Consider the following 24,927-nt stretch of genomic DNA (forward strand, 5'->3'; position numbering starts at 1 on the left):
CACCATTTCCACTGTTTCCCCATCTATTTGCCATGAAGTGATGCGACCGGATGCCATGATGTTAGTTTTCTGAATGTTGAGCTTTAAGCCTACTTTTTCACTCTCTTCTTTCACTTTCATCAAGAGGCTTTTTAGTTCTTCACTTTCTGCCATAAGGGTGGTGTCATCTGCATATCTGAGGTTATTGATATTTCTCCCAGCAATCTTGATTTCAGCTTGTGCTTCCTCCAGCCCAGCATTTCTCATGATGTACTCTGCATAGAAGTTAAGTAAGTAGGGTGACCATATACAGGACCTTCTTAAGTGGAAATGTTTTGTTGTCTGTTTTGTCGTCAGTCATGGCACTAAAGAAAATAAGGACTACTGGTACAGTATGGTGCCAGTGCCTTGTAGCCACTCAAGCTATAAGCGGTTTTATTAATACCTACTGTTGTTTTTGCATCATCAGTGCAAATGCTGACCCAGTAGAAAAAGTCTTAGAATTTATAATAGAGATAATAATTGTTCAGGGAACCCCTCTTCCTCCCAGGATCTGTGGAGCACACCTTGAGAAGCATTGCTATAGACCATTGGCAAGAGGTCTGTTCAGTCACTTCTAATTGTTATCTTCTGAGCACTCCTAGAGCATTATTATGACCTGGCAGAGGAACCTGTCCATTTTTCAGACTGGTTGAAAAGTGAAAGTGAAAGTCGCTCAGTCGTGTCTGACTCTCTGCGACCCACCAGAATACTGGAATCAGTAGCCATTCCTTTTTCCAGGGGATCTTCCCAACCCAGGGATCAAACCCTGATCTCCCGCATTACAGGCGGATTCTTTACCAGCTGAGCCACCAAGGAAGCCCAAGAATATTCAAGTGGTAGCCTATCTCTTCTCCAGGGGATCTTCCCCACCCAGGAATTGAACCGAGGTCTCCTGCATTGCAGGTGGATTCTTTACCAGCTGAGCTACCAAGGAATCCCTTTCAGACTGGTTATAAAAAGAAAAAAATTGTTCTCTTTAAGAAAGTATTTGCCCTAAGATTAGATTTAGCATTCAAAGGATCCCTTTTTCCTTTGCAATTTTATAAACTTTGATCTCTACACAGTTTTGCAGGCACATATCTATTGGGTAAAGTGAAGCATACCTTGATGAATTATGATTCTAGCCAACTAGATAGATAAGCCAAGCCCAGCCTTGTTAGAAAGATGTTTACTTCCTAATCTCACAGAAGTTTAAATATCTGCTAAGTATCCCCAGACTGGATTGTAGTTTGGTGTATTCCACCTGTGCTAATCGGCATAGCTTTTCACAACATTTTCCCCTAGCTCATTGGGTTTGGCTTACGGCAGATTCTGTCTGGCTCTGAGATGAAGGTATTGTAATGCTCATAGGTTTTCTGGGCCAAATAACTCTGGACTTGGTTCTCAGTGGTATACTCTGACCTCAGTTTTCTGAGTCTCAGTTTCTCTGAGCCTCAGTTTTCCTGTCAATAAAGTGGAGATGATACTGAAGCTTGCCTTGTTTTGTATGCCAATTCGTTGGTGAATCTATAATTGTGGATTCAAGGAGACTTATGCGCAAACACACTTTACTCCAAATCTGGCATGTGAAAAGCACTCCTACATGGAGGTTATGCTGTTATTACCTGCCATTGTGCAGATTTCTTCTGTACTGCTGACAGAAGAGGGAGAAGGGAACCTGGCGAAGCTCGCTAACAAATAATAATCTTGGCACTTAGCTCACTCTTTGTTTAAAAGAAATCCCAATGTTTGACATGGTTTATTTACACAAAAGTAAATTGGCAGTGTAGGAGTCTTCTGCCTCTGAAAATGTTCACCTTTATGTCAAAGTGGAATTCCCCCCCATGCTTTTAAAATATGAGATAGCTGAGAGAAAAAAAAATTCTCCTCAGTTTTGCAGGAACATGATAATTAGACAAAAGTTCAGCGCATCGAGATAATTAGATAGGATTTTAAAGCTACGCGTTTGCTTTAGTTCCCCCCAGAGCAAATATTCGACGTCTCCCCTATTTATACTGTTCATTTGCTTAGCAAACTTTCTCTAAGAATTAATAATGCCAACATGAAATTTAGCCTCGCTTGTCTAAATAACCCCAAACTGCAAAACGGGTGATAGTTGAATTAGTATGGTTTTGCAGAAAGTACACTGTCAGCGTGTCTCATCTTTTCTGTCCTTGGGCGGTGTTTACCTGGGGTCCTGGTGATTTGTCTGTTTCTCTTCCTACTGAAAATAAATCAAGCCAAAATAATAATAATAATAACAATAAAAAAAAAACAAAGAAAGCATTCAGCAGGCAAAATAAATGTGTGGTCCATGTCGTCTGTGTGTTGGTTCTGTTCCCCTTCCTCCTTGGCTTCAGTCCTTCTATCTGATTGATTTCTTTTCCCTTGCCGTTCCTCAGCATTCATTCCATCCTGGAGTTTTAGCTCACAGGAACTTGGCACACTGTTTTGTTTATTTTTCTTTGGGGCATTCTTTCAGTGACTCCACATTTCAGCACCTCCTGTGCACTGGGATCCAGAGACATCAAGATGAATTAGACTGAATCCAGGTGAAGAGGGGCTGGGAGCTCAGTGTACTCTTCTCCGCGTTCTCTGTAAAGTTGATTTTTAAAGACATAAGTTACGATTTTTTTTATCCTTAAAAAACAGAGATGGAGAAAATTTGAAAATGAAATCTTTATATCAGAGGTTGCAAACTGAGAGCCTCTGGCTGAGTCAGCCCACGAGCATATTTATTTGGCCCATAATTTTTTTCTTTCAATTTTTTTGAATATGTTGTCACCACTGAAAAACTGGAAGATTTCTCATAAATCTCCAATTATGTTTTTTTTAAAATACTGGAAAAGTCAATTTATGAATCCCAATATATATCAATAAAGTTAATATCAAATTGAAATTCAGCATGGCAGGAGTTCCCTCTGCGGGAGCTATGTGGAGACCACCCCCTAAGAAGAGAAGATCTCTTTCCAGTCCATCACAGCCCCGACCTGGCTGGCTTCCCTCGTTGCCTCTGATAGCTACGTGGGCCCCTGTAGGTATTTGAAGTTACAGTCCTGCCCTAGTATTAACTGGGACCATTTTGAAAATCCCTGTACACTTTAGCGTGTACCACACTGTGCTTTGCTTCTTCTTTTAGCTTTAATCTGGGAGAAAAGAAAGGGGAGGCCTTATATTCTCTTCCCTTAAGAACTTCAGAGTTGGGTGAGAAAGCCATACATAAACATAACTTTAGTCCAACTTGGTGGTCCCCAGAAGATAACATTTGTAAAGGTGTTCCCCACGCCCAAAGTACTCTGGTCCACTGCTGGCTTTTGTAAATAAAGTTTTATTGGAACAGAGCCACACCTATTTATGTACAAATGTACACCCACAGTCCATGGCTGTTTTCATGCTTCAGTGGCAGAGTTGACTCATTGAGACAGGGACCATATGGCCCACAAAGCCAAAAATATTTGCTGTCTGGCCCTTCACAGGAGGAGTTTGCCAACATCAGCTGCAGAGGACTCAGTTTGGTCCTTTCGATGGCTCAATATGCTGCTGTAATTATGCTCATTTTGTACTACGAGCTAGTCAGTGGCAGAACCAGGACTCGTTTGAGTAAAGTCTACATTCTAGTGTGTCATCAAAGACCTGTCCCTGCCAGTGCTGACCCGGTTCTCACACCTGGGGAGCGAGTCTGCGAGCTTGGGGAGCGAGTCTGCAAGCGAGGCTTGCCCTTTAGGCTGGTGAAAGAAAAAACACAGTTTAAAAGACACCGTCCCGAACTACTTTCCCAGCTCTCCCTGGACTCTGAGGCTGCTCCTCTATTCCCACGTAGGAGGGGGCTTACAAGAAGCAACATGGGTGGTTAGAAGGAGGAGCTTGGAGCTGTTTATAGAGTACTTTGTGTAGGAATAAGAAAGCATCCTTGTCCTCCACATACCTTGTCCAATACCCCTGGGCTGACTATTGATGCCCCATGGGGTTTTGAATAGCCTGAGCCTTGTAGACCTAGAACAGTTGCCCTGTGGACATAGAACTTTTAACCAGAGAATTTCCCTGGGGAAGCTGTCCCCTCCCTTCCCCTATCCCTCAGTTGGCCTGCTGGTGTCCCCCTCCACCCCCTGCCCCCATCCCTGTCATTTTCAGATACTCACCCACCCATTCCCATGCTCAGAGGCTTTATACTGGGGCTATAGATGTGTTTTCCTACATTTAAAAATAATGTTCTGCTGCTAAGCTGTGTCCAACTCTTTGCAACCCCATGGACTGCAGCCCAGCAGGCCTCCTTGTCCATCACTATCTCCTGGAGTTTGCTCAAATTCATGTCCATTGAGTCAGTGATGCCATCCAACCATCTCATCCTCTGTCGCTCCCTTCTCCTCCTGCCTTAAATCTTTCCCAGCATCAGGGGCTTTTCCAATGAATCAGTTCTTTCCATCAGATGGAGCTTCAGCTTCAGCATCAGTCCTTCCAACGTATAGTCAGGGTTAGTTTCCCATAAAACCTGGACTTTTAATGTCTCCCAGTAAAGTGGAGCTTTAGCCCCACAGGGCCTGCCTTCCTACACAGCCCCAGTCCTCCAGCACTAAACAGTGGCCACCCTCTTGACCTTGGACTTGCGATGACAGTTTGACTCAGTCTTCTGGCTGGTGGTGCCAGTCATCAAGTGTTTACTTCTTACATTGAGTACACTGGGCTGGCCTTCAGGCATCTGTGATTTCAACCCCTAGCCAAGCCACCTGGGGAAGCTGGCCTCAATCATTCCAGTATCCTTTCCCACCTCCCTGCCTTGCCTTTTCTCTGCTCCCTGCCAGCCGTGCCCTTCTCTCAAGTCACTTCCATGCCATAGATTAACAGTGACTGGTGTCACGTGTGGAATTAGCTCCTCTCACGTGGTTCTGGATCCCATGACCTCTCAGGAGTGGTGCTAGATCACGGTTACTGGGCTCTGCACCTTTCTCCCTCTCTGTGCGAGGGAGAGAGACCCACTCTTGTTTCTTTGCATGCCCAACACTTGGCCCAAGGACTGGCACAGGGAGATGCCCATGAGTGTTTGCTGGGTTGACATTGTAACCAGGAAAGAGATGAGCCCATTTACTTGATCCTTAGTGAATTTCTGGCTGGTCTCCATAAAGCAGAGAAAAAGCCCTTGTAGCCAAGCCTCCAGGCCAAGTTCCAGAGACCTCAGCTGGTTTCTGTTTTTCTGGTGGACAAGGATGGTTCATCCAGACTTTGTACTTTGCAATCATTCAACCCGTCTTAACTATATTCTAGCCTAGCTACCTTTACTACACCCCAGAGCCTCTAGTTGTATTTTGTTCTTCCTCTACTTTTCATTTAGTGTTCCTGTGCTCCCCACTTCTCTATCCCAGTGAAGTCCCGGTCACTGCTATCTCCCATCTCATCTTGGAGCCTGATGCTACCTTGACCACCCTGGGTTGATGGATTCTTCAGACACGGCCCCTGACTTACGTCCCTCGGGGATAGTAAAGCTACAGGTGAATGCAGCATCACATATGTCTAGTCACCAACCACTGGACCCCTGCAGGGACCATGACACTTTTCTAAACTCTAGTGAACTTGAACTTCATGATGTGTGTATGTGTGTGTGTGGGTCCTCTCCAAAGAGGCCCAAAATAATTAGATACATTGTATAAACCCACATAAAATCACAGAAGGTTAAAGCTGGAAGGGACCTGACAGATCTAGTCTAGGATCCCATCTGGGGATGCTGATATATCTCAGAGCCCTGAAGATCCTGTAGAGATGTCATAGATGTAGAAGCCTGCAGGGACCGGGCAGGTAATATAACACAGCGGCAGCCAGGGTTTGTTTCATTATGCTGCTTTGCGTCTGGTTCTTTCAACACCTGAATATATTTTGCATATCTGGGAATTTCCTAAAGAAATCTGCCGTCTACTAATTTCTTAAAGCTTGTGGCTTCCTCCGTCTCGGTCCTCTATGTTGTTGCTGTTTAGTTGCTAAGTTGTGTCCAACTCTTTTGTGACCCCACGGACTGTAGTCCCCCAGGCTTCTCCTCTGTCCATGGGATTCTCCAGGCAAAAATACTAGAAAGTGAAAGTAGCTCAGTCGTGTCCGACTCTTTGTGACCCGATGGACTATACAGTCCATGGGATTCTCCAGGCCAGAATACTGAGTGGGTAGCCTTTCTCTTCTTCAGGGGATCTTCCCAACCCAGGGATCGAACCCAGGTGTCCCACATTGCAGGCGGATTCTTTACCAGCTGAGCTATCAGGGAAGCCCCTAGGGTTGCTATTCCCTTCTCCAGGGGATCTTCCTGACCCAGGGATTGAACCTGAGTCTCCTGCATTGGCAGGCAGGTTCTTTATCATTGAGCCACCAGGGAAGCCCTCTGTCATCTATACAATAGAGATAATAAAGGTATTCACCTCCTAAGGTTGTTGTGAGAATTAAATACATTAATAGCTGCCCAGCCCTTAGATCAAGGGTTAGCACGTAAAAAGTACACATGTAAGTACTTATGATGACAATGATTCATTCTCCCAGAAACGTGAACCCATGAACCTTCACTTGCATCTTTACTGTAGGGAAAAAACTGTGAGACCTGCTGATAAATGGCAACTTGGACTTGACCTCAGTGGCAGAGAGACAACTGGGGAGATGGGTGGGGGTAAGGAACCAGAGGGTACCACGCCATCTGGCGGGCCATTGCCCTCAGCTCCCAACAACTGTTGCTAGGCAGGAACACAGACCCCATGTCAACTGATTTTTCAGTTTTTCCAAAGAATCCAGAACTCAGGATTTATACATGTGAAATCTGCCCAGTTTTAAATGTTAGCTGGAAAAAAAACATTGTTTTTTGGAGACCAGACAAATGTATATGGGCTGGTTTCAGCCAGTAAGTGACTTTGAATGTAGTCTGATCACTATCATTTATAAGATGTGGAGGCCATGGCATGGGGGGAGGTGGGTGGTTAAAAACCCCTGACGGGCAGCCCAGGAGTGGGAGAACAAGGCCCAGATCTCTTTCAGTGCATTGCTTCTACCCCCACGACAAAGCCTTTCTCCCAGTGAGCCTGCACAGTGGGAGTTCTGCCTCCTGCTTCCATTGGGATGGAGATTTTATTTTAACCATGCAGAGGGGAACCATAAAAACCAGGGCTGAGAATTTGGACTCTCCTCTCCTTCTCTTCAAGGGTTTCCCTGGTGGCTCAGGGGTAAAGAATCTGCCTACAAGTGCAGGAGACTTGCAGGAGATGTGGGTTCAATCCCTAGGTCAGGAAGGTGCCCTGGAGAAGGAAATGGCCACCCACTCCAGTGTTCTTGACTGGGAAATCCCAAATCCCACAGTGGGCTACAGTCCATGGGGTTACAAAAGAGTTAGACACAACTTAGAGACAAACAACACAACTCCTTCTCTTCTTGTTGATGATGCTCACCTGTTGTTGTTGAGTTGGTAACTTGTGTCTACCTCTTTGTGACCCCATGGACTGCAGCATGCCAGGCTTCCCTGTCCTTCACTATCTCCCAGAGTTTGCTCAAACTCATCCTGGAGTTGACCTAAAGGGGTTTAAATTCTGGAACTCCTCTTCCCAGCCGTGTGATCTCAGCCCAGGGTGGGGGGTAGGGGGTGGGGGTTAGTTACTTCATCTCAGTACCTAGACTCTTAAATTGTAAAATGGAGTTTAATAGTAGGATCTTCCCATAGGGCTGTTGCAAGAACCAAGTGAATTCAGTTAGAACAGTTCCCAGTACTTAATGAGCTCTCAGTAAAATTAGCTGTCAGGGGAAGGATTGCATCTTTTTCCTTGGGAATTTGGGGATCTTCTGCACAGTCTCATGTCTTCCAAGATACTATTAGTTTGGAGAGAGGGTGAAAATACCCAAAGGACACTTTAATTTGAATGCACATATACATACACATATTTTCACAAATCCAGGGGCCTCACTTGTATTCCCTGGGGAACTGGAATGGGAGGCGGGGGAGTGTGGCATGGGAGTAAGTTTGGAAGCTTGTATGATGGATACAGAGGTAGACCAAAGTCCATTTTAGCCTAGGAAGCATGTCTCACAGAGACCACCAATTAGATTACAGATGTGTGGCATTTACTTATCTTTACTATTTCAAATGAAAAAAAAATCAATATTTTTCAATTATCTCCAATGGTGTATTAAACTTACTTTGTCATATTTCATTTCGCTGTCCCGGAAAGAGCAAGGGGAAAGGGTCAAGAAAACACATTGTAAGAGAAGATGAAGTCTTTATAGCCGTTCGTAATCATGCCTCCTGCCTTTCCATTCAGATATTTGGTCATTCACTCATTCATCGATTTCAGAAATGTCTCCCCAAGCCTACTCCATTCTAGGCACTGTTCCAGGTGTGGGTAATACAGTAAGTAAAAAAAAAAAAAAAAGCCAGCCAGCAGCCTCTGATCTCACAGAGCTGATATCTAGTAAGGCAGGCAGACCGCATCATCAAAAAAAGAGATCAGATAAGTGCTGTGTAGATCAAAGTCGGGAGAACTGGGCCCTAGTCCTCTCTGCGCAAGGGGGTCCCTTTAGGCTGAGACCTGATTGACAAGAAGACCTAGGGGGTAAGGACAAAGGCCCCGAGGCAGGAAGGGATCCTGAATCCAGGGAGAAGACTGGGAGCTGCAGAGGTGTGAACATAAAGGAGGGAAGAGGGAAGTGTACAAAGTGAAACACACCAGAGGATGGTCAAGCAGGCGAATGATGAGGGTCTTATTTTTAGATGGCTGCCTGGGGTGGGGTTGGGGGGGAAGCCAGGAATAGCAGAGGCTGGAGATCTACCAGGTGGTTATTGATGAGATAACGGAGTTCACAAAGGGATGATGGAGAGGAAATGGCAGATTGAGGATATGTTTGGGTACCAGAGACCACCAGAACTCCCTGAGATCCACGAACAGCTGTTTCTGGGAGAGGAAACAGCTAAGGTTTCCTCTGCTGCTAAGTACTAAGTAAGTTTCCTACTGCTGGGTACCTACTATGTGCAGGACACTTCTGTGTTTGTTTGTTTGTTTGTTTTTATTCGGCTGCCTCGGGTCCCAGTTGTGGCACACGGGCTCAGTTGCGGCTCTTGGGCTTAGTTACTCTGCAGCATGTGGGATCCTTAGCTCCCCAACCAGGGATTGAACCTGAGACCCCTGCATTGCAAGGCTGATGCTTAGCCACTGGAGCCCGGGGGAAGTCCCTTACATGTCCTACCTTAACCTTAAGATGGATGGAAATGGAGTCGGAACTATTAGGACTCACAAACAGGTAATGAGTGGCTGACCCAGAGCCCAGCCTCTTAGCCACCGCACAGCATCCCCCCCAGGCTCTCATCTGATTACAAAGCCCAGCCAGAGAATGCACGGCTAAGCATTTCTAAACCAAGCAAATGAGTGGAACGGTGTGCAGGTTATAAATAACCATTTCTAGCTGCCAGCTGCTGTTTAGGTTTGGAAAGGAAAAGAGGATCTTAGCATGACTTGTTTATCTCAGGTAATTTGGCAGTAAACTGGGCCCTGGGAATTTCATTTCTACAGAAAATGCAAAGGAAGAGTGACAGGGATATTGTTTCGGGTGTTCAGAAAACAGGATGGAACTCAAAGGAACAGAACCAGCCTGGAGGTGCACAAGAAGAATTTGAAGAGGAAAGTGTGTCTCGGAGCCAATGTTTGTTTACTTGGCTCCCAAACAGTCATGCTCTTTGTCTAATAGATTTTAGTTATTATGATGAGATTTCCTTAAAGAGGTCTCTCCCCACCCACATGCACAAGAAAGGGTCCATGACACAGATGAGGAAGTAATGGGAGGAGGGATTTTCCCATCTTCTGCCCTAGCTGTCTATTAGGTTAGAAACTAGAGGCTTCTTCTTTTTTTTTTAAGTCTTTATTGAATTTGTTACAATATTGTTTCTGTATTAGGTTTTGTGTTTTTTGGCCATGAGACATGTGGGATCTTAGTTCCCCAACCAGGGATCAAACCCACACCCCTTGCACTGGCAGGCGAAGTTTTAACCACTGGACCACCTGGGAAGTCCCAAGAGGCCTCTTTTGCTGGGCCTGTCCAGAGCACTGACATTTTTTTAATTGCTTGTCAACATTTAAAAATTAGAAGCTTTTTCACAAAACTGTGCTCTTCTGGAAGAATCTCACCCAACAAAACTGAGCCAACATTTCTGCCTGGAAACCAGCAGCTGGAGACGAATCATGATTCCTCATTAAGCTGGGCAGGGGCTCAGCCCTGTCCCCACCCTGCCGTTTTCTTCTGTCACACATGTCTCTGCAGAGGCTGTAGGTGGAAGCCAGGATCAAGGTTCAGAAAGCTGGGATGGGGCTGAAGGCCAGTGGGGCTGGGGCACTCCCATTCCTGGAGTTGAAGGACAGGCGGGCAGACTGCCAGGTGTAGTGAGCAGTGGATTAGCAGCTAGGCTGACGGGTTGCTAACCCAAGTTCTTTCCCTTTGTTGCTCTGTGACCTTGGGCAAGTTACCTTACTTCTCTGAGCTTCGTGGCTTTGCTGTTGCATATGACGGTGATGCTGGTTTAGTTGCTAAAGTCATACCTGACTCTTTGGCAACCCCATGGACTATAGCCCACCAGGCTCATCTGTCCGTGGGATTTCCCAGGCAAGAATCCTGGAGGGGGCTGCCATTCCCTTCTCCAGGGGATTTTCTTGACCCAGGGATCGAACCCGGGCCTTCTGCATTGCAGGCGGTTTCTTAACGGTTTGAGCCACCAGGGAAGCCTGTTGTAGATGATAGGGAATTCCAAGAACTGTCACCTGGGGAGGAACCTGGCAGTGGCAGGTGCTCAGTAAATACTTGGAAATCATGAGTCCGAGACAACCCATCTGGACAGGTTGTAATCTTCCTTTCCTTTTTTCTTTTTCCATTCTCACCTTGTCTAGCCATTTTATTTAAAAACAAACAAACAAAAAAAACCTTTACCCTCAAATAAACAAGCAGGTCACCACCAGCCTACTGGCTTAGTTTAGAGATTGTTTCAATGTCCAGAAACCATATTTCATCCTTATTTTATTCTTATCTCTTACACATTACAGACTGATGTCTTGAAAGAAGTAGTTTAGCAACTTCCCTGGTCCACTGCTTTAAGGCCTCAGGCTTCCACTGCAGAGGTGGGCAGAAGGCGGGGGCGGGCTTGATCCCTGGCTGGGGAACCAAGATCCCGTGGTGCAGCCAGAAAAAAAAAAGGCAGTTTGTCCTCCGATTGTGCTTTCTTTCAAGCAAGGTCCATGGAAGCTTACTTTTTTTCCCTCCCTTGCACCTTGGATTGGGAATGTCAACAGCATTTTTCACTATATTTTTAAAAAATCTGAACCAGACCTTTTGGACATTTAATATTTTAAGTCTATTCTAGTTTCTTTTTTTTTTTTTTAGAGTCCAAAATACATTTTTTGTTGTTGTTGCATTCTATGTATCATGTTTTCTGGGCTTCCCTGGTGGTTCAGATGGTAAAGAATCCACCTGCAATGAGGGAGACCTGGGTTTGATCCCTGGGTTGGGAAGATACCCTGGAGAAGGGAATAGCTACCCACTGCAGTATTCTGGCCTGGAGAATTCCATGGTCAGAGGAGCCTGGAAGGCTACAGTCCATGGGGTCACAGAGCAGAACACAACTGAGTGACTTTCACATATATCATGTTTTCTGATATACTAGTTAAATTTCTTATGCCAATTCCAATCATAGTGTGATTTCCTTTGTTTCTTGCTTTTTAATTTTTTTTTTTTTTTGGAGTTTAGTTGCTTTACATGGTTGTGTTAGTTTCTGCTGTACAGCAAAGTATTTTAGTTTCCTGAATAGGAAATATATCCATCTAAATCCTTCAAAAATAAAAACAATATAAAAAATTTACATTGAGCAGTCGCTCTCGTGCATGTGCTTTCCAGGTGGTTCTCAGTATAAATAGAACCAATACAGTCTTATTTCCCCTCTTTCACAGAGAAAAGAATCATATAATGTCAAGTTTCTGCCCCTCGAGTTTTTCACTGAACATATGGCCGTCTTATCAGCTTGCCATTCTCTCACCCAGTATTCCATTCCCTTGTGTGGATCCGCCGTATTTATTCAGCCAGTCACCCGCTGTAATAGACTTATAGGTCACTTCTCATACTTTCCATTGCAAATTACGATGCAGGGAATACCTCGTGCGTGCATTTGTTTCCTGTTTGTGGAGGTATTTCTTCCCGGTTGATTCCTAGAAATGATATTGCTAGTTTAAAGGGATACTGCCTAAAGACTCTCTGAAGATGTTGCCAAAATCCCCTCCACAGCGCCTGCATCATTTTATACGTCTCCCAACAGTACTCTAAAAGGCCTGCTTCCCAGCTCTCGTCAGCAGTATATTGTCACATCTCTGGATTTTTGCCAGCCCAATGATTGAGATGAAGTGGCATCTCAGTGGGATATTTGCCATTTAAATGAAATGACATAGATACATAAAATGAGAAAGGATGAGCCCTCGTATTTGGACAGCAGAAGAAATAAACTTCTTCAGGGATCAAACCCAGGTCTCCTACTTGGCAGGCGGATGCCAGATGCTTTACCACTGAGCCACCTGGAGAGCCCTCCTATACTGGTTTGTTTACATGTATCAATGGCTATTTTCACCCTCCAATGGCAGGGTTGAGTAGTTGCACCAGAGACCTTAAAACTGCATGACTCTATGACCTGTAAATTTTTTTTTTTTTATTTTATTCTCTGGCCCTTTATAAAGAAAGCCTATTGACTCCTGACCTGGAGGAGTGGATGTGAGAATACAGGAGATGAAGCTGGTGCATAGATCCTGGACCTTAGTAGGTGTCCTGTCCAGAACATTTCTGCTGCTGCTAAGTCGCTTCAGTCGTGTCCGACTCTGTGCGACCCCATAGACAGCAGCCCACAAGGCTCCCCTGTCCCTGGGATTCTCCAGGCAAGAACTCTGGAGTGGGTTGCCATTTCCGTCTCCAATGCATGAAAGCGAAAAGTGAAAGTGAAGTCACTCAGTTGTGTCCGACTCCTCGCGACCCCATGGACTGCAGCCTACCAGGCTCCTCCGTCCATGGGATTTTCCAGGCAAGAGTACTGGAGTGGGGTGCCATTGCCTTCTCCAGTCCAGAACATTTAACCTTCATCATATTGGTGCCCGGTTCGTGCCCCAACCTCTGACAAGTTCCTCCTACCCCAAGCCAAAAAAAATAGAGGGAAATAATTACAATAGTAATAACTTAGGGACCTCCCTGGTGGTCCAGTGGCTAAGACTCCACATCTCCCAAAGCAGGGGGAGCTGCATTCCATCCCTGGTCGGGGAAATAGATTCTGCCTGCTGCAATTAGAGATCCCACGTGCCATAACTAAGATCAGAAATCCCACGTGTCACAATTAAGACGTGGCACAGCCAAATAAATAAATAAAAATGAATATGTAAAAAAAAAGCATAGATCATAAAAATTAAAAATAGTTTAATTAGAAATATCATAAAGTTATATTTTGCATGTCTTTTATCACATACCATGCATTTCCAAATGCACCAAATATTACACATGCACATAGGTCTACATCAGTGGGTATAAAATCTTGTGTCCTGGAGACTGTTCTTTACGAGACATTTAAGGCTCTTTTCCAAGGGGAATTTTGACACTGATTTTCCCATGCCTGCCGACTGCAGAATCTAACATCCAAGGAAAATGCAACTTCCCTCTAAGTGGCAGCGATGAACATTATTATCTGCATCTAGAGCAAAGTAAAACTGAAGTGTCAGAATCTTCCAACCATTGAAAATTAATCCTAAGTGCAGATACAATCTCTCTGAAAGCCTACATGGGAGAATGGTGTTGTATTTACAACAATTCAATCCAGTCATTTTTTTTTCTTTTCCCCAGGCCCACATCTGTTTTCTAAAGTGAGGTGCACATGTAGTGTTTACATTTAGCCTTATTTATTGTTTTCTGGCTGCAGCTGGCAGGGTCACCTTGCAAAATGCGGAGGAACAGCCCCTTCATTTCGCAAGCAGCATATATTGATGTTAATGTCACCTTCTTCCCCCCTCCCTGAGTCGATCTTGGTAGGAAGCTACTCAGAGGAGCTAAGTGCAGTAGACAGGCGCCGTGTAATCTGGTTCCTTCTGTCCGTGGGGAGAAGGAGCCGTCTCCACACTGAGCTACCTGGAGAGGAGAGGGGCTCAGTGATGAGAGGACAGAGGCATTTGATAACAAACATGCATAATTAGAGTGAATTATCTTCACTGGAAAATAAGCAAATTATCTTCCAATTTAATGAATAAAGAAGCTTCTAATTAACTCCGATAGAGAAATTCGCTTGCAAATTTCAGTGGTTAAGCTCTCTGTTCTTTGCATTAATATTTTCTTTTTATTGCCCACCCTAATTTTCTTTATTGCTCTTTATTGGTATCACAGAATTTTAGAGGTGGAAAGCAAACTCATTAGGTGATTCAGCCTACTTCTCATTAAAAAAAAAAAATGAAAGAAAATATGGCCCAGAGAGAACCTGTTGGATCCTGTGAGTTATCCAAGATCTCATAACATGTCAGCAATCCCCTGGACTGGATCCTCGTGCGTGTGTGTGACCGGCACGTGAAGGGCCTCCGCCGGACTCTGGGGTCTGCTGTGTCCACCCTGAACCAGCTTTTTTCCCTCCTGCTCCTGGCCCTTGCCCTGGGCTTTGCTTGGCTCTGCAGCCATCTTTCCGACTGCTAGACCTCCCTGATCTGTCCACCCAGCAGTCCCGGTCTCCAGTCTGCTCTGTCCCCTTCCAGCTCCCGGCTCCTCACTGCATGGCCTACTACCTGGTATGTCCTCTCTGGTCTACCTTAGGGCCGACTCAGAGGCCCTCAACCAACAGCCAGAGCAGGTGTGCACAAGGGTTTGGAGGAGCCGTCCACCCTAGCTCCTGCCCAGAGCATTAGGGATCAGAAGTCAGGTTAAAATTGACATGACAACCTGGATCACCTGATCCCTAGATCCCAGGCTATTTTTTTTAATCAATAAACTTTATTTTATGGAGCAGATTTAGGTTCATAGGGAAATTGAGTGCAAAGTACAGAGTGTTTTCATCTACCCCCTGTCCACACATGTGAAACCTCCCCCGCTATGGGCATCCTGCATCACAGTGGTATCTTTTTCTGGGCTATTTTTTTTTTTAAGTAATTAATTAATTTTATTTTTGGCTGTGCTGGGCTTTGTCCAGTTGCAGTGTGTGGGTTTCTCCTTGCAGTGGCTCCTTTTGTTGCAGAACATGGGCCCTAGAGTTCTCAGGCTTCAGACGTTTTGGCTCAAGGGCTTAGTTGCCCCAAGGCGTGTGAAACTTTACCACACCAGGGATCAAACCCAGGTGCCCTGCGTTAGCAGTTGGATTCTCAGTCATTGGACCACCAGGGAAGTCCTTTTCTGGGCTCTTTTTCGTCTTTAAAACCCTAGGTTGTCTTAAGGCCAAAAAAAAAAAAAAGCAAACACACACACACGAAGAACCTAATCAAAGTAGGTGTCTGTGAAACACAAAGGCATGCATGCTGAGCGTGTCAGATCCATTCACTCCGTCTTGTCATTCTGTGTTTATCTGTCCCTAAAGCCAGTGGCTGGTGGCTGCTCACACGTGGAGGTAGCCTTGCTCCGGCCCTCTCTCTTCTCTCTTTCAGAATCAATTTCAAATGTTGGGGGCTGGGATTCTCATTGGCTGTGATTGGGTCAAGGGCCCATACCCAGTGGAGCATACCAAATTCAGGGTATGGGGTCATGTTCAGTCATGGTTGCCACAGGATCACCCTGGGGATAGAGAGGAAGGAAAGAGAGAAGGGAGCAGTCTAGGGTGTCATCATGAGCTGAGCAGATACCTCCAATGGTGTCTGCTATACTATGATACTGTATTACCCAGGGTCTCCTACAAATAGCTACCTCTTTTCTACATCCTTTTATGTATTGGCCCAAAGTTTGGCCAGTGCCAGAGGTTCATCTTTGCACCTTTGCTTTTTCCCTTATCCTTTTTTGGAAAGAGCCTCATCCCTTGACCTGAGCTTTTTTACCAGCTATGAGCAGCTCTCTGCGTCTTACTCACATGTGGACCCACCGGAAGTGACCACATGCAAAGATAAACATCTGGGACTTACCTGGCAGTCCGTGGCTAAGACTTCGTGCTCCCAGTTCAAGGAGCCCGGGTTCAATCCCCTGTCAGGGAACGAGATCTCACGTGCCACAACTAAGACCTGGCACAGCCAAATTAATTTAAAAAAGAAAGTCTTTCCTCTCTGACTCTGTCCAATTCTCTCGCCTCTCAATAAGTCATCACTCAGCCTTTCTGTTCCCACCTTCAGAATGCTCCTGGTTAACGGAACATGTGGTTGTGACATTCTCATGGATAGCCACCCGAGAGTGAAGTTGGACAATTTGTGAGACACACTGATGGTGTGCAGTGAGACTCCCATCTTATGTTCTAAAAGCAAAGGGAATCATTAATTTTCCATCAGGGACTCCGTTCATAATGGCTGCTTCCATCAGAGTTGTAAAAACTGCATTTGGAGTAGCACATTTAAACATCCTGATGTCGATCTGTGAAATGTATGCACACCTTCAGTGTTAGTCTTCTAGTTTTCTGAGAAAAGCAACAATTCTCTCTGAAATTGCCCCATTATGTGAAATGGGGCTGATTACTGCTAATCCACATTTGCACCAGCACCTATGTGGCGAGATCGGAGGTTTGCGTTGCATATTGGCACGCTCTCATCAAAGGTTGTATGTATGCGCACGGTGGAAGGCATTTTATATAATTCCAAACAATTTAATAAAAATGTAATTTGACTGGGAAAAACTACAGTCTGTCGGCCCTTGCAAAGTGCAGATAATGTTCTAGATTAAAGAGCGGAGGCTTTGTTCATTATAGTCAAATAATGTGAGTGTGTGAATTACCATTTCATTGCCGTTGGTCTATTTCAAGAGTATGCCATTTTCCCATTATCATAATAGGCTACATTTTCTTAAAATCATTTGATTATGATTGGTCCCGTCTATTCAGTTTTGCAAATAAAAAGCTTTTTTGGTGATAAACTAGCTGTTTTAAAACAGCCTCAAAATCTCTGGTTCTGCTTTTGAACTGCTACAGGTCAGACTCTGCGAAAGGCTGAGAGAAGCCGGTCCTGCTCTCGGGAGAAAAAGGAGGTAAATGAGCCACTGATGAGGGCTGGTGGGAGGCAATGGAATTTAAAAGAATCTGAGGGAATGGGCTAGTGATTTAAAGATCCCTGGATCTCCTTTTCTGAGTCTCTAGCTTAAATCCCTGACCCAATGATAGTTGGCAACTGGAGTTATCAACCCAGTGTCACTAATAATCTCTTACTGAATGTATCAGTCAGTTATGGCTGTGTAACAAGTCACCCAGATTTTAGTGACTTGAAGTAACTATGGGTTTAGTTCATGATTCTGAGGGTCAGCCATTTGGGCTCAGCTTCCCCTAAAGATTCTGCTGATGGGCCAGCACTTGCTGACCGCAGCTGGGATTTATTTATGCATTGGCCATTAATAGCTGTGTCACCCTGGGGCTGTCTGAACATCCGTTATGGTGCTTTAATTCTCCTTCAATGTCCTCCCCTCTTCCAGCAAGCTAGACAGGTTTGTTCACATTGAGGTTCAGAGGTTCAAGAGTATAAGAGTGGAAGACTCAGAAACTCCTGAGCCTTAGGCTCAGCACTTGAACGGTGTCACTTCTGCTAGCTTCTGTTTTTTAAAGCAGATCACAAGGTCAACACAGGTTCAAGGGGAAAGGGGAAATAGGCCCCAGTTCTTCATGGGAAGAGCTACAAAATATTGAAATATACCACATACTTGAAACTAACCATTCTTGAAATTTTTGAAATGTACTAAACTGAGCCCACTGGCACTGTGCTAGGCACCAGGGCTAAGACTAAGGGAGGGATGAGAGACAGGCCTTGATTTAGGGTGTGCACAGCACCGTTGGAAGGGATGTGCCACGAGATTATCACAGTACAGTGTGAAAGTGCCAGTCCCGGGAGAGAAGGACAAAGGGTGGGATTTCAATACAGAAAAGAGATCACCTACCTCTGCCAGTGGTATCAAGAAAGGCTGATGTAAAGGTTAACTCTTGAGAGTGAGTAGTTTTCTAGGCCAGATAAACAGCATGGTCAAATGCAGAAAGATACGAATAAGGAAAGTTGCAAGGTCATTGAGCCTGAGAGGGGAAGTGGCAGGTAGGACCCGTGAATGACTGAAGGGCCCTTCGATCAAGTCCCAAGCCTGTGGGAGTTTACATTTGAGTTTTATTTAGTGGCTGATGGGAGCGGGGGTCTGAAGTCTTGGGTGCTCATCACCTATATCGACGAATCTTGAAATTCATTAACACTTCAGTACTCACACTCTTGACTGTAAACAGACCTGATTCCAAAGACAGAAGGAAACTTCTCAGGCTCAGATGCATCCAGGGGCTTAAACGGCCACAGGACCTGATTCTTCCTTCCGTAGCTCGTGGTGCTGCTGCTTCTGTGATGGCCTCGCCCCAGCCAGCTCTGAGGAGGCGGGTTAGGGTGGGCCTGCAAAGGACCCTGTGTTCTTGACTATGACTCTCATCCTCTCTCCTATTACCTCCTCTCTCAGCTGTAGTCAGAACAGCCAGCATGGCTTTCCTTCCTATATAATCGACCTTCTTGGGATGAGGGCTTGGAGATAACTGAGGAACTTGGATGCTAAGAAGACTGCAGTGTCAGCCCCCAGTGGGCACTCCAGCAGCTGAACTAGGGTGGATCTTCCCACTCCTTTCTGATGGGGGCATTTTTCTGAAGAAGTATCAAATGTGAGAGTCCTTTTGAATATACAGAGTAGAAATACTTTAGGTCAGGGGTCCCCAGCCCCCAGACCATGGACCAGTACCAGTCCACGGCCCGTTAGGAACCAAGCTGCACAGCAAGAGGGCAGCAGGTGAGCAAGTGAAGCTTCGTCTGTATTTACAGCTGCTCCTCATCACTCTCGTTACCGCCTGAGCTCCACCTCCTGTCAATCAGCAGCGGCATTAGATTCTCATGGGAGTTTGAACCCTATTGTGAAATGCCCATGCGAGGGATCTAGGGACCTTATGAAAATCATCCCGAAGTCATCCCTCCCCCCATCCCACTGCTCCCCCCATGCCACCCTGATCTGCAGAAAAATTGAAAGCAAAAGTGTTAATCCCTCTGTCATGTCTGGCTCTTTGCAACCCTATGGACATTAGCCTGTCACGCTCCTCTGTCCACGGGATTTCCCAGGCAGTGGGTTGCCATTTCCTCCACCAGGGGATCTTCCCAACCCAGGGTTCCAACCTGGAGTCTGCTGCGTTGCAGGCAGATTCTCTACTGTCCACAAAATCGGCCCCTGGTGCCAAAAAGGTTGGGGACCACTGCTGCTTTAGGTGGTTTTTTTCGTGCTGCTCTTAAAATTCACGATTGATTCGTTGAAAGAAAATATTTGCAGTTGTTTCATCTGGGCAATAAGATTATGGAAGTGTTTCCCCCCCCCCTTGTGTTTTATGTACTGATTTTTATCATGAGGAATAAAGTAAACCCTAAAAATGAAAAAAGAAAAAAGCAGATGTACCTGTCTCCATGAAGATCCTTCCAGAAGCCTCAAGGTGGAGAAGCCAGAATGGGGGTGAGCACTGGCCTGCAGGCACCTGGTCTCCCCCGATTAAATGACCAAGAGCGAGTACCAGTCCTCTAAGGCCAGGAATGAATTGTTTAAACCTGAGGCCTTTGGTTGCATAATCACAGCATCTTATTTATCCACATTACGAAATTCACTGGAAAATGATGGAGCAAGGCATCCAGTAACTAGCAGAGACACTTTACCCCTCCCCTCCTCTCTCTCCTTGGCAACAGGACTCCCCTAATTGCCACTTTCCTGGCTACTCCCATCATGCCAGCCGCGGAGAGAGTTTCACATCACTCCTCTGAAAAATGCTTGAAGTGAGGGAAGACAGAGGATGGGGTTGTTTATCACAGCATCCAAGTTCAATCCTGAAAGACGTTTAAAATGGTTTCAGGCCCACTGAAAAAGAGAGTGCTGACTGTCTTAGCACAACTTTTGTTTGGTTAGAAAAACAAGAGAAAGAAACTAATAGCAAGCTGCCAGGACGCTCATCCTGTACATTATAACATGCCTTTCCACCCACCTCCTCTTTCCGCATTCCTGCCCACGTTGTCTGTGAAGTCCGCACTTCCTGACTTTCTCTGCCTTACACAGGATGCCAGGTATAGCAGAAGCTTTGTCCCCATGAGAGGCAAGGGAAAGACAGGCTGGTGAGAACAAGTAGATGGGGTCCTGTGTCGTGTTCCTTCGGGGGTCGGGTATACAGGACAGCACACACCTTGGCAGGTGGACGGGCAGTTTGTATCCTGAGTGGGGATTGGGTACCATCCTGCATGGTTGTGGGCCAGCAATGCAAAGGGAGGACGAGAAGCTGTTCTCCATGAGCTTGCCAGGCCACTTTCAGCTCCAAAGTTGTGTTTTATTTGGCCCATACCATGTGACAATCTTTTAAAATTAAGCGTTGTTGTTCTTTAGTCTCTGAGTCGTGTCTGACGCTTTTGCAGCCCTATGGACTGTAGCCCACCAGGCTCCTCTGTCCATGGGATTTCCCAGGCCCAGAATACTGGAGTGGGTAGCCATATCCTTCTCCAGGGGATTTTCCCAACCCAGTGATCAAACCTGTGTCTCCTGCTTTGGCAGGCAGATTCTTTACCACTGAGCCACCTGGGAAGCCTGAAATTAGCTGATCACATTCAAAAATTGAGAGATTTCACCCAAAAAATGCAGGCTTCTGGCTTCTCTGCAAAATGGAGAGTGGCAACATTGAGTCCTTCCTTGTTCCTATGAGGCAACAATGGGCATTTAAAAAACAAAACATTTTAGGGCTTTCCTGGTGGCTCAGTGGTAAATAATCTGCCGATCCAGGAGGATCCCACATGCCCTGGAACAACTAAGCCCATGTGCTACAGCTACTGAGACTGTGCTCTAGAGCCTGGGAACTGCAACTACTGAAACGCTTGTGGCCTAGAAACTGTACTTCGCAACAATAGAAACCACTTCAATGAGAAGCCCACTAACTGCATCTACAGAGTAGCCCTCGCTTGCTGCAACTAGAGAAAAGCCTGCACAGCAAGGAAGACCCAACACAGCCAAAAATAAATAAATAAAATTTAAATGTATATGTATGTGTGTATATAAATATGTTTGGTATGCCAGGCCTTAGTTGCAGCATGTGGGTTCTGGTTTCCCAACCAGGGATCAAACCCGGACCTCCTGCACTGGGAACTCGGAGTCTTAGCCACTGGACCACCAGGGAAGTCCCTGCGTAATGACTTTTGATGAAGACGTGTCCTCTTTTAATGGGACCCTCCCTGCCCCACCCTCCACACCTGCGCGACTGCAAGCAGGTATCAGAACCAGGCCTTGGGCTGGATGCTGGATGTCAGCGGTTCACAAATGTCACAGCATGTTTGTATCACTTGGGAGCTTTTAAACAACCTTATGCTAGGAGGGATTGAAGGCAGAAGGAGAAGAGGGAAGCAGAGGATGAGATGGTTAGATAACATCACCAACTCAGTGAACATGAATTTGAGTAAACTCCAGGAGATAGTGAAGGATGGGGAAGCCTGGCGTGCTACAGTCCGTGGGGATGTACAGAGTCGGACACGACTTAGCAACCGAACGACAGCAACAACGGCCCAGGTCTCTTTCCAGATCAGTTAAATCACAATCTCTGGGGGTGTGACCGACGCATCAGAATTTTGTAATTCCCCCCAAGTGATTCTGACATGCAGCCATGGATGAGAACCAGCATTTATGTGCGTGTCTGTTATTATTTATTTTTAATTGGAGAATAATTGCTTTGCAATGTTGTGCTGGATTTTGGCATACAACAGCATGAACCAGCCATAAGTATACTTCTGCCCCTTCCCTCTTGAGCCTCTCCCCCACCCCGCCCAGTCCCACCCCTCTAGGTTGTTACAGAGTGCCGGACTGAGCTCCCTGTCTTATTCAGCAGCTTCCCACTAGCAATCTATTTTACACATGATAGTGTATATATGAGGGCTTCCCCAGTGGTTCAGCGGTAAAGAATCTGCCTGCGATGCAGGAGACATGTGTCTGATCCCTGGGTTGGGACGATCCCCTGGAAGAGGGCATGGCAACCCACTCCAGTATTCTTGCCTGGAGAATCCCATGGACAGAGGAGCCTGGTGGGCTACAGTCCAGTGGGTTGCCAAGAGTTGGACCTAAGTGAAGCGACTGAGCACACACGCAATGTATATATGTCAATACTAATCTCCCAATTCACTCCACCCTCCCCTTTCCCACTGTTGCCCACAGATATTGAGAACCAGCGTTTATACTTATTAAGTTCTCAGCCTGGGTGCTTCCCCATGCACTGCATGCCTGCACTACCCCCTACTAGACAGACAAGCACACATCATAGCAGAAAAGCATAGAGGAGATCCAGATCAAAGCCCCAGTGGGTGTTGGAGGAGAGAGAGAAGACTTCCTGGAAGAGGCGGCTTTAACAGAGGCTTAGGAAGCGTGACAGTCATTTCTGAAAGAATATAGCTTGGATGGCTGGCCTGAAGTCAGTAGCTACTTTTGAAGTAGCTGGTAAAAATATCCTCCACCCCTTCTCTAGCAAGGATTCACGGCTCCTGCCTGTGGAGTTTATGTAGTGTTTCTGGCCTTTGGTCATGAATTGTTAATGATTTCTGAAATCATGGCCATTGTGGTTTACTCAAAAATCATTAGAAAGTAAATTTTTCATACAGTGTTAAAATTTTTAAAAAGCAAACAGGAAAACATAGAGGAGGAAGAAATATTTATTCATCAATCCCTTATTGATCAGGGCCCACACTGATGGCAACAGAAACACCGCGGGGCTCGAGAGCAAGGTGTTGAGGACACGCCCTGCTCTAACACATAGCCGTGGAGGCCCCAGGCCACTCTGTGAACGGAGCCCGCAGTGTGCTTCTGCTCAAATGCTTGTCCTGTGACCTTTAGCCTAGTCTCTTGACCCGTCTCACCTCATTTGATAATTCCCACCTTGGAGATTTGGTATACAGAATCAAGGCAGTGATAAAGCGCTTAGCGCTGTGCATAGTAAATATTCCATAAATATTAGTTGCTACATAATTGTGATCATTCCTTAGCGTGTCTAGAATTTAACAGAGACAGCCATGGCCTTGGATGGAAAAGACAGCACAATTGCACTCAGAGCTGAAGGGGTCTTCCTTGCTCCCGGCGGACTGTACGCTGATTCCAGGCTTCCGGGTTCCTGGCTGTGCGCCCCAGGCAGGCAGCTCTGGGCCCGCACTGTAAACCACTCTGAGAGCCTTTTGTGATAATGGACTGCTTCCTCATGCAGCTGATGGGAGATTCTGCAAAATGCCCCTGACAGCACTCTCCTCTGCTGAGCTCACTTTGTAAAGGACTGCAGAAGTCATTTAACTCAAGCGCCTAGAAAATGTTAAGCCTTCCCTTTGCACACACATGTAAGTGTGCACATGCACACACACGAGCACTTCCTGCTGTTAACAGAGCCTTGTGGTACAAGGACTAGAGACGTCTTTCATGTTCGCCAAGCAGAGGAGGAGACTGGGATCTCAGGGGGACCCAGCAAAGCAGGGAGGCGAGGATTCAAGGTGCCTCCAGGGACCAGGCTCTCTGGACAGCTTGTCTGTGTGCCACCATGAACACGCGTTCATTCCCCTCTGGGCCCTGGACCTGGTGCTGTCTTCATACTCCTCTCTTCCAGTTATTCCTTCTCCCGGCTCAGAGGCCAGAGAGGGTCTGATCAACCTGCCTAATCAATACTAAGGGGCAGGGACTCCCCTGGTGGTCCAGTGGTTAAGAATCTGCCCGTCAATGCAGTGGACCAGGGTTCAGTCCCTGGTTGGGAAGATCCCACATGCCACAGGGCACCTGAGCCCCACGTGCCCCAACTACTGACGCCTGTGTGCCCTAGAGCCCCAGCTTCACAGCTGGAATAGCCACAGCAATCAGAAGCCCATGCACCTCAATTAGGGTCTAACACCCCAATCGCCACAACTAGAGAAAACCATAGCATAGCAATGAAAACCCAGAACAGGCAAAAATAAAATAAATAAGTGAAATTAAAAAAAAAAAAAACCCACTAAATACATTGAAGGGTACGATGCTCTTGACATTAGCCCCCCAGTTGCCCTCCCAAGAGACAACCATTGTAATCAATTTCTGCCCTTCCAGAAATATTCTATCTGTCCTCTCTGCCCTTACCTCCACCCCCTGCCTTTTAACACAATGATAGCATGCAATACATTGTTCTGGATTTTTCTTTTTACTTAACAATGTGTCTTAGAGAATATCCTGTAGCAGCACATGTATACAAATCTCATTCATTCTTTTTTATGGCTGCCTAGTATTTCACTGTGAATGAATAAAAACCCAATCCTTTATTTGACATCTTTGGAGCCAAATGTGTTTCTAATTTTTTAGAATTTAGAAAGTAATATCCAAGTATAGCCCTGGGTCAGCATTCTGTAGTCAAATATATTAATATATGTGCAGGAAAATATGAATGTTTATACTACTATTAAGTGGGATAAAGACTTTAAATTTCATGTCAGTTCAGATCTGGTTTTGCTACTAAAAAATGACATATAGAGAATTGTGAAAGTGAGAAAGTGAAGTCGCTTAGTTGTGCCCGACTCTTTGCGATCCCATGGATAGTAGCCTGCACCAAGCTCCTCCGTCCATGGGATTTTCAAGGCAAGAGTACTGGAGTGGGTTGCCATTTCCTTCTCCAGGGAATCTTCCCAACCCAGGGATCGAACCCAGGTCTCTCACACTGTAGACAGACGCTTTACCGTCTGAGCCACCAGAGAAGTCCAAGAGAATTGTGAACTTGTCCATAAATATATGACTTGTTGTTGTTTAGGCTCTAAGCTG

General features: G+C 45.8%; 1 protein-coding gene across 3 annotated transcripts in view; it reads left to right on the forward strand.

Annotated features, from left to right (window-relative positions):
• Positions 1–24,927, forward strand: part of KATNIP (katanin interacting protein) — a 230,706-nt gene that overhangs the window by 3,338 nt on the left and 202,441 nt on the right. For 2 of the 3 annotated variants that reach the window (XM_061401491.1, XM_061401489.1), the window contains exon 2: positions 17,081–17,136. The exons of the other annotated variant lie outside the window; for it this stretch is intronic. In XM_061401491.1, the coding sequence (XP_061257475.1) occupies positions 17,081–17,136 (56 nt within the window). The remainder of the gene's footprint in view (positions 1–17,080; positions 17,137–24,927) is intronic. 3 annotated transcript variants of the gene reach the window in all.

The sequence above is a fragment of the Bos javanicus genome, chromosome 25 (genome assembly GCF_032452875.1).
Source record: "Bos javanicus breed banteng chromosome 25, ARS-OSU_banteng_1.0, whole genome shotgun sequence".
In the NCBI taxonomy this organism is placed as follows: domain Eukaryota; kingdom Metazoa; phylum Chordata; class Mammalia; order Artiodactyla; family Bovidae; genus Bos; species Bos javanicus.